Source organism: Cenococcum geophilum, assembly GCF_001692895.1.
Source record: "Cenococcum geophilum 1.58 unplaced genomic scaffold K441scaffold_59, whole genome shotgun sequence".
Taxonomy (NCBI): Eukaryota; Fungi; Ascomycota; class Dothideomycetes; order Gloniales; family Gloniaceae; genus Cenococcum; species Cenococcum geophilum.
The window spans coordinates 906,341-917,147 of NW_027137617.1; the positions used below are offsets into that span (position 1 = coordinate 906,341).

Consider the following 10,807-nt stretch of genomic DNA (forward strand, 5'->3'; position numbering starts at 1 on the left):
ATATATATATGCTCTGGGTATATTTTTCGCCTAGGCCCCAGTTACTGGGCCCTCTCTAAGGTGGCCGGCCGTAGGAAGGAGATAAGGTAAACCGTATAGTTGTTATCTAGGCTGCTAGGCGGAATTATACGGTGTAATTGACGGCGAGTGACCGTATGCTCTATGGGCGATTGCCTTAGGTATAACGGAGCCTTGTAGTAGGAACTACGGTGGACTCGTTAATGGGCTAGGTATATAGGTATTGTAAGTAAGTTAACAACGTAATAATAACTGGTGGAGTGGTTGCCTAATAGATTAACTCTAATTGTATTTTAAGAATCACTATAAGGAAGGAACTATCTAGGTAGGGACTAAGGGTCCTTAAATACACAACCGTACTCTTATAAAAGTTGTTGCTCTATCTGCTCTATCTGCTCTATCTGCTCTATTATAGATCTTATAGATTATACAGATTATATAGATTACATCACGTAACTCTGCTTACTATTCCTCGTTATATAGTTCTACGGGTTCTATCCTAGACCGTGCTTATATTAACTAACTAGCTTCTTTTAACTCTTCTCTAAGTAGTTATAATATTATACTTAAAGCGTCCGTAATACTATCTCCCTCCTCTTTATTTTTGTCTTTAAAGATACCTAGTATCTCTAAGTTGTTTATTAGAGGTGTAGTATCCGTTTAATTAATTTGGTTAATATTATTACTTATAATGCCTAAAGCCTCTACTTTTTCCTTAACTCTTTATTATACGCGTATAATCTCTTCTATACTATTATTTAGTGAAGTAATGCCATCTCCGTATTCTCGTTGTGCGAAAGAGGGGTTGGTTTATATTACGTTAGCGAGTCCTTTGTCTTAGCAACCCTTTTTTTACTTAGAGTATACTAAAGCAAACATTTAGTTGTTCTGCGATATTCGCTCGATTTCTAACGCTAAATATACGTGTTTTATAACTCTTAGTAGTTTCTAAGTTCCCTAAGTGATTTGTCATAGGGTCTTATATTTAATTTACTGCTACGAAGCTTAATAATAAGTTATCTATTACTTTAGTGGAGCTTTGTTATTTGCGTAACGCTAAGAAGGAGGCTGCTAATACTTAATAACGGGCTCTTGATTCTCGTCTTGCTGCGTCTACTTAACTAATTTATCTTAAGAAAGTTCGCGAGAAAGTTTATTTTAAGGAGTGGAAGCTTATAAAATAAGGTTTATAGGAACTTAGTAATAAAAGAACGGGTTCTCTTCTAATAGAGAAGGAAACAACTTTAAGTAGTTTGGCAGTCGCTCTTCCTAGGTCCCCCTTAGGTAACTTATTCTTTAGTAATTTCTCTTTATTATTATTGCCTAACCTTTTCTCTTCTAATACTCCTATACCTTTCCTATAGCGTTTTTTAAATTTCCTAGTAGCTTTTAGGTAGTCTTGTTATAGCCTACCTACTTCACTTTATATTATATTTTATTGTCTACGTCCTTATAACTAACGACTCTTAAAACTTACTATTTGTCTTCTTCTTATCCTCTATACGTGTCCGCTTTATAAATTGGTGGCTTAACATTCCTATATACTAGCTCTAGCATTATAATGTACTGTATAGGGTAGATCTTTATCCTGGCTAGTAGGTTTAACTTAAATGTAACTAATGAAATTTTCTATGTAATTTCGAAAGGTCCTAGTCTAATATAGTCTAACTTCTTACTTAGTTATCGACTTTTGAAATTTTTATATAGTAGCCATACTTTATCCCCCTCCTTAAGATCTAGTCCCTTAGATCTCTTAGCATTATAGTACTTTTTTATTCTTTACCATACCACCTTAGCTATTTCCGTGAGGTCTGTATAAAGATTTATTAAATCCTTTATTCTTTGCTTAGCTATACTACTTATTTTCTTTACTTAATATAGCAATAATAAGGTCCTTAGCTTATATCCGTAATTCGACTTAAATAGTGACGTACCTATTCCTTTTTATAGTATTGCATTATATGTAAACTATATAACTGGTAATAGCGATACCTAATTATTCTGTGTATAATTAATATAATACCTTAGATACTGTTCCAGTGTCTAATTTAATCTTTCCGTTTAACCGTCTGTCTATAGATAATATGCGGTAGAAGTTGCTGCTTAAACTCCTTACTCTGCTAAGAATACTTCCTAAAATGCTGCTACGAATCTTAGATCTCTATCCGATATAATTTTACTTAGTGCTTTATATTTTGTAAATACTTCTTTAATATAGATTCTAGCGATATCTTCCGCTAATATTTCTTCTGTGCATGCTATAAAGTACCCCTACTTTGTAAGCTTGTCTATTATTACTAAGATCGCGTTATAATTTTATTTGGTAATAGGGTCTCTTAACTTTAGTAACTTAATAATAAAGTCCTATAATATAACCTCCTATGGTCTTTCTAGTATTTTAACTGGTTATAGTTCTCCATATAGCTTATACTTTATTAGTTTATTTCTTTAGCAATCTAGATATTCTTTTATAACTTGCCTTACTAGTCCCTAGATTCTATTAATAATATACTCTTCTTAAAGTCTTAACACTAAGCCTATAGCTTTATTGTGTCCTTAAGTTAATCCCTTATAAAATGACTTAATAAACTCTTTTATAATAGACCTTAGTATATATATTGCTTTTTAATTTTTGTACTGCTCTAAGTCTAGATCCTCTATTTATGCGTCTAGGATCTTTTATATCTAATTACTCTCTAGTAATTTGTGGATCTTCTCTTCTTATATTGCTGTAATTTTCGGATAATTGTACCTAATTAATCCGTCTATGTCTTTTCGCAATAAAGCCCCTAATGGCTTTTATCGTTTTATAGTTTAGCTTTTCTGCTTAGAGTATCTGCTCGTGCATTTTCTATACCCTTAGTATGCTAAATCTCAAAATAGTATTCTGTAAGCATTTCTGCCTATCTAACCTATCTACGATTAAATTCTTTTATTATTAGGAACCCCGTTAGGTTCTTATAGTCCGTCTTAACTATAAATGGTTTTTCTATACCTTGTAAGAATAATCTCTATTCCCTTAATGCTGTAACTATACCTAGCAACTCCTTATTATAGATGTTATAGTTTAGTTCCGGTGGTGTTATCTTTCGACTATAGTATGCCACTGGGTGCCATCCATCTTTATATTTCTATAGAAAGCACGCTCTTAGTGCATAGTTTGATGCATCTGTTTCGACCACTATCTTTAACTATAGTTAATAGATTTTAAGAACTGGTTCTTGGGTAAACAACTATTTAATCCTTTTAAATAGTTCTTTTTGTTCCTTTCCCTATACCCATAGTTCTTCCTTCTTTATTAATCTCGTAAGTAGCTTAATATCCTTTAACTATTAAGCTATAAACCTTCTGCAGTAATTGCAGAACCCTAGAAATAACCTTAACTGCGTTATATTCTCTAGTTCTTACTAGTTTACTATAGCCTTAATCTTCTTTAGATCTATACTAAGTTGGCCTAGTTTAATGATAAATCTAACGAAATTGGTTTTCTTAGTGAAGAACTCGTATTTCTTAATTGCTACTGGCATTTATTCTTCCTATAGTCTCTTTAAGACCTATTTAACGTGTTTTCTATATTTTTCTTTACTTATTAAGTAGATAATAATATTATTGAGGTATACCATAATAAACCTATCTAAATGTTCTCTTAACATACCGCTAATACGCTCCCAAAATGTTGCTAGTACGTTTATAAGCCCGAATTGTATAACTAATGGTTTATATAGTCCTTCCTTTAACTTAAAGGCTGCCTTTTATTCGTTGCCTTCCTTAATTCTAATCTAATGGTACGCCTACCTTAGATCTATCTTCGTAAAGATTTGCGCATTACTAATCCTGTCTTAGATTTTACTAATTAAGGGTAAAAGATACCTATCCTTTCTAGTAATGCTGTTTAACTATCTATAGTTAATGCATAGCCTAAGTTTTCCATTCTTCTTTGGTACGAATAGTACTGGATATCCTGCTAATAACTGCAATAGTCTGATGTATCCTTTTTGAAGATTTTCTTAGACAAACTCTTTAAGTGCTTATAACTCTTTTTCTATTAACTTATAAGTTAGGTAAAACCTTAAACTTATTCCTAGTTCTAGTTCTATCTTATAGTCCTATACTATATAATCTGACAGCTTTTTACTTTCTGGTAACCATAGCTTCTTGCTATACTTATAGTATCTCTTTAGTATATAACTTAATCCTTAATTAGTCTCCTCGTATATCGCTCCGACTTAGTACTATACTAACTTAGTTTGTTATTATATCTTACGTTGTTATATATCTCTAATATTAACCTAACCTATAATCTAATTAATCTTTGGATTATATTCCTATAACTAAGGTATCCCTAATACTGCTTTATTATTCCCTAATAGTAATATATTAAAAGATATTTTAATTTATCTCTTTTTGATAGTTATCTAAACTAGTCCTGTTTTAAGATTGATAATGCCTCCTCTATAGACTATTAGATCTCCTGAAATTGTTACTAACGGATAAGGGTGCTCCTTTTGCCTATATGGTAGCCCTATTCTTTTAACTACTGCTAATAAGATATAGTTTCTTATTGCTCTACTATCTACTAGTGCTTTAAACTGTTAATCTTACCATTTAATTTTTAGATTTAGGTGTTGCCCTTAAATTCCGTTAAGGGTCTAAGGCTTTACTACTGGCTCCCTTTAGTCCTATAGGCCTCCACTTTTCCTAACTGTTGGCTGCTTAATCCTGTTATACTTAGCTTATTCTTTAGCCAATACTTAGTTCGCTTTTTGTCTTTAATATGCTATAGATAGGTATTTTCTAAATATTCCCACTATTGTCATCCATCTAAGTATTCTTCTATAAGGAATCTTCCTAGTTAAAGTATTAAATCTCCTTTCTCTTAGACTTCTACTGGATGCCAGCCGTGTATATACTTGGCGTTTTTATACTATTATTTGTCTATTATCTAGTACATTCTTATAGGGTATTTTCAGTTCTTTTTCTTTAGATTTTTGTGCATTTCGCATATATTATCTATATATGCAATCCATGATAGCGTATAGTGTGCTAGGTGCTTTAGGTTAACTCTTAGCTTATCTTTATTCTTAAGCTTAAACCTCTATCGCATTAATCTAAACGTTATAACTTTATTTGCAGGTACTAAGACGCGTCTCTTACTTCTTTAGTCCTCTAATTATTCCTTTAGATCCTTTAATGTTATAATTAAGGCTCCCTTAATATAATTTATCGCTTTTTCCGTAATTAGGTGGTCTTGGATAACTTTTTCGTCCAACTATATATAGAAATCTTCCTACTCGTTATTACGTCGCTGCCTATATTACTTTTAGTATAGCTGCTGGAGTGTATACGGTTTGTTTATAAGGAAGTATCTTCTTATTACTGCATTATAACAGCCCTTTATATATTGTTCCTTAAACCTAGTAGGAATCCCTAGATCCTCTTTACTTTCTAGTTTAGTAAGCCATTTGGCTCTTAATATGCCTGCTCTTGGCCTATTAGTGATTCTTTATATAGGTGCTCTGTCCTTTATATATCCTATTATACTAGATCTCTTATCTAGTTTCTATTCTTGCTATAAGGTAATTCTTACTCTAAATTCCTCCATAGTTTCTTTCTTTTCGCGTCTTATAAGTAGATCCTTAAAGTCTTCTTGCTTCTTAATCTTAGTATTAAACTTTTAATCTTTAGTCTAAATATCTTGTTTAACTAGTAAGTCTTCTAGGTCTATATATCTGTCTCCTAGTCTAACTACTATTTACATTATAGATTCTCTAATCTATAAAGAAGCTCCTTGCCTCTTATTTATAGGTGTCCTAATTTATACTCTAAATTCTTAGTCCCTTAGATTCTTTAATCCTAAGCTTGCTTCTAACTTAAGCTTAGCTCTAGCCTTAGTCTAACTAGGCTTTGCTAGTGTCCTCATCTTATCTTAAGAGTCCTAGATCTCACTTATCTTATCTTAAAAGTCTTATACTATTAGGAACACTTGTCCCAAGCTTATTTGTATATTCTTAAACTAAGCTACTACTCTGCTCCATCGGTTATTATCTATTATAGGTTTCTAAGCATACCTCATTTTATCTTAAGAATCTTAGTTATCTCTTATCTTATCTTAAGAATCTTAAGCCTTTGGCCTTTTGCCTTTATTAAGTGGTAAGCTAGCACTAGTAGTTATCTACTTACTTAATCGTCTTTAGATATTGCTCTTTCTATCTTATAAAGTGATAGATACCATATCTAATGGTGTTATAATGCCCGTTACTAAACCTTACTTTATAGCGGTCTCAGTCTCTACTTCTATTACATTATTAAGGTTTAGATACCCCTAGTTAGTTCCTTTACTATCCTCGTTACTATTAATTAATAAGTACTCTAACTCCATTATTATTATTGCTAATTTTTATCCGTATATTGCTATGACATCTTAATCTAGCTTATAGAGTTAATCTTATTCTTTATCTAACTCCTTAGTTCCTTTAAGTCCTCTTAACTTTAGCTCTTATAGCCAATAGCTTACACTATACTTAGCATCTTTATAAATTTAGTATGCGTTATTATAACAAAACGTAAAGCTTCTAATTAAACATTATTTTGTTCCTTATAGTATACTATTATCCCTTTATACATATGTGTCACATACTGCTAGTCTAGTTCCCTTTACTACGTAATAACTTTAACCACTTCTATAGTCTCTAGCGAAATGACCCTATTTTCCGTAATTTATATAAGCTCTATCTTTAAACCATTACTTCTATTATAGAGTCCGCTTAAACGTCTTCTGCTACTATAATCCTTGGTTTAGCCTATACTCCTTAGTCCTATAATTACTTAATCCTTAGCCTCTAGGTTTCCATAGTTTCTTACTCTATCTTTTATAGGTTTCTTTAGTACTACTTAGGTCCATTAGCTTTGCGCTATACTATAGTTTCTAACTTAGCTTAGGTCGTTACGTATTCTATATCTTATATGACTATAGAACTCTATTCTAGCCTCTCTTAGCCTGTTCCCTTTAGAAGATCCTATTGTTGATCTTAATTGCTTAATCTATTAATTCCCTTAGGGTGTCCGCATCTTTTATCAGAATAATTACGTCCTAGACTTTAGCCTTAAGTCCTTATTTATACTATGCCATAAGCGCCTTATTATTCTATTTAAGTTATATAGTTAGTGTTTGGAATTATATTATATACTTAATTGCTAAAGTTTATTATATTAGGTCCTAAAGTTTCCTTTCTACTATAGTCGTTGCCTTCGGATCTCTAAATATTTATATAAGTTGCTCTGCAAATCTATTCTAGCTTAAGAATATAAACCATACCTCTTGGTTCGTTGTTGTTATCCTATTTGCTTATATTTCTGTAAGGTAAGGCTAAAACCACTTAAGTGCTCTTCCTAATAAAAATAATCCTGCATATGCTACTTAATCTATGGTTATTGCCAGCTTTACTCCTTTTTATGCAACCTTAAAGTATATTTGCGTAAGAAATCCTTTAAGCTTCGATCTTTCTCCTAAAAATCTTTTAATCAATAGTAACTTAACCTTTACTGCTCCTATCCCATTAATCCTATTTTTAAGTGCCGCATTATCTCCCGTTAACTAATTAACTATTATTTATAACTGTTCTACTGTTATAGGCTGTTATGAGTTAGTATTTGCTATGCTAGTATTGTTACCTAATCCTGACGTAGTTGCTGCCGTTAATGGCGTTGTGGTAGCTGCTTTTGGTAGCATGTTGTTTGACTTATTAAAACTATAACTATAGTAGTAATTGTATAACGGAGCCTTATAGTAGGAACTACGGTAGACTTATTAATGGGCTAGGTATATAGGTATTATAAGTAAGTTAACAACGTAATAATAACTGGTGGAGTAGTTGCCCAATAGATTAACTCTAATTGTATTCTAAGAATTACTACAAGGAAGGAACTATCTAGGTAGGGACTAAGGGTCCTTAAATACACAACCGTACTCCTATAAAAGTTGTTGCTCTATCTACTCTGTCTACTCTATTTACTCTGTTATAGATCTCGCAGATTATATAGATTACACAGATTATATTACGTAACTCTGCTTACTATTCCTCGTTATATAGTTCCACGGGTTCCATCCTAGACTATACTTATATCAACTAACTAGCTTCTTCTAACTCTTCTCCAAGTAGTCGTAACATCGTACTTAAAGCGTCCGTAACACTAGGGGTTAGAAAGGGGGTATATTTATTTATTCGTTCTTTCGCTTATTTATTAATTATAATAGGCCTTTAATGCTTTTAATTAAGGGTTAGGAAACGTTACAATCTGCTTTATATTTATAAGGATTGCATAGGGCTCGGAATAAGGGCATAGTAGTTATTTACTGTAAAGAGGTACCGTTAGTGGTTGTTTTTAAGGTCTTACTACCTTATGCGAAAACTTTTCACTGCCTATAACATATTGACAACTACTAGCTCCTACCCGCACACTATACGACGTCTCTGCGTTAGCTCTGCTAAATCTAAAGACTAGTAGGTTTGTAGGCTAAGTTATCTTATATAGGTGCAGAGTCCGATTTTGACGGCCCTATACTATATATAAAGATATAGTAGAAAAATCAAATACATACTGGGCGGCCTATTGTTACGGCACTGGTAGAAAACGGCAGAACTTAGCAGGACTTAATAGGCAGCTGTAGTTATATAACTAAAAGGTTGTATAAAACTTCGAGCAGCGCTACCTATCTTCTCCTTTCTTTTCTTTTCTTTAGCTTTGGATCCTTGTTAATAGACAATCTAATTATATAGGCTTATATATCTCTCCCTTGCTATGCTCGTGCCTTGATTAACTAAGTCGCTAATACCTATTATGGCCTTTATGGTCTACAGCTATTTATTAACCGAATTAGGATTAACAATATTAAGTAAAAACTATTTAATATACTGTAAATAGTAGACGCGTTTTTTAGCTGCCTAGTCAATTTAGAAAAGTGGAGACAATAAGAGTAATTAAGCTGCTCCTTAGAAGGACTCGGGATAGGTATATAATGTCTATTATAATGTCTCTTAGTCATTTTAAAATGTATAAGGGCTTCAATATGTAGAGGGGGGATATTGTAACGGTTCCCGTAAAGGAATTGGGCTTATATTAATATCGCTATTGTATAAAAAGGATTTGTTAAGGAGAGAACGGTTTATAATTCCCTAAAGTCGTATAAGAATCCTTCCTCTACTAAGACCCTCGGTTATATATCATACGCTAGTTAGAATAGGTAAACGTAGGTAAGCTAGCTAATAAGTAGTATACCTAAAGTATAATCTATTACAGATATTATTTTTATCACTTATAATATATTATTTAGCTCTATATAGTCTATAAACTAGGTTACTAGATTGGTATAGAATTAAAAGGGTATTGTATTTTATATTAGGAAAGAATTAATAGAATACAGAATCTCTCTTAAAGGGAATTGGTTATAAATAGCTTATAGATAATTAATACTCTTGCTACGCTTATGGAGACGTGTTATAAGCTGTATATATTTGCGCTCTATTGCTAATATTAGGCATTACTACTAGCGAGAAAAATGCAAAATAGCATACGGATCGTAACACGCTTAGCGTAGATTGCACACAAGTTGGTATCATTAAAGAGGGTAATTAGGTAGTGCTTAGCAGCCTTATAAAGAGCGCTAAGGGTAAAGCTTTGGAAGCGGAGATCACTTTTAAAGTCCTGGGTAATTTCACGGACTAGGCGCTAGAAAGGGAGTTTTGGAATTAAGAGCTTAGTAGTCTTCTAATACTGACGAATTTCATAAAGAGAACTGGTGCTAGGTTTGTACCTATAAGACTTCTTAATACCACTAATAGTGGGGGTTAATTTTCGAGCAGCTTTGCTAGCAAGCTGCTTACAAAGGGCTTTTCCACCTTTACTCTTACTAAGGAATTAAAACATTATCTCTATTACTCTCTACTAATGGAACTATATATAGCACTAGTAGACTAAATTCAGGAGGATAAAAATAAATAGCTGTACTTACGCGTAGTTTATTTAGTACGGGCTATGTCTAGTACTACGTAGTATTTAAGTAGATCTTACTCTATTTATATTGTAGATTCTGATATTTAAACTGCTAGAATATAAAAAGCTTAAGTAACTTTCTACTTTTGTATCTATAGTGCCTATTAATTCTTTTATGTCTAAAATATAACATAGAATTTAGCTCTTTACGTTAAATTATTATAGCAATATAAAAATTAAGCTTAGTTAAGCTTAGCTACAACTTTAAAAGCCTTTTTTATTTATTATATACTTTAGTATTGTTATATATAGAGATAAGGCTCTGCATAACTGCCTAAACCTTACTCTTTATATAGTTAAAACTCTTTAGTATAATATAATTCGTACGGCTAGGCGTATCGTTATAACAGAGGTATCGTTGTATTTAATATTTTTATGTTAAATGCACTAAAGGCCAAAATTATATAATGATATCTTATATCTATATAGGCGATAGTAAAATCGAGTATTTAGCTACACCAAAATAAGCCGTAATTGGGTTTTGCTTAGTGTTGCGAATTTTTAATACTAATATAACAAAAGGTATATAGACTTAACTATTTAGTATTAATACTAAATGACATTAGCAGAATAAACACGTTGTAATAGGTATTGTAGTATCTCTTAATGTATTAATAAGGATTCCTTTTATTAGCGCTAAACATTATACTTTTAGTCGCCTCCCTTTCGTCTCTACCGTCGTCCCCCTTTACTCCTCCGCCGTCGTCGCCAGGCCGCCGCTGGCTATATAGCCCTTAAA

At 32.2% G+C, this 10,807-nt stretch overlaps 1 protein-coding gene across 1 annotated transcript; it reads right to left on the reverse strand.

Moving 5' to 3' along the window:
* Positions 1-9,500: 9,500 nt before the first annotated feature.
* On the reverse strand, positions 9,501-10,336 carry K441DRAFT_690195 (histone H3; the record flags this gene model as incomplete). Its single annotated transcript, XM_067652366.1, has 4 exons — positions 9,501-9,520; positions 9,591-9,737; positions 9,795-9,921; positions 10,301-10,336. 4 exons carry the CDS (start codon positions 10,334-10,336, stop codon positions 9,501-9,503), a joined length of 330 nt encoding a protein of 109 aa, XP_067498721.1.
* Positions 10,337-10,807: the final 471 nt, after the last annotated feature.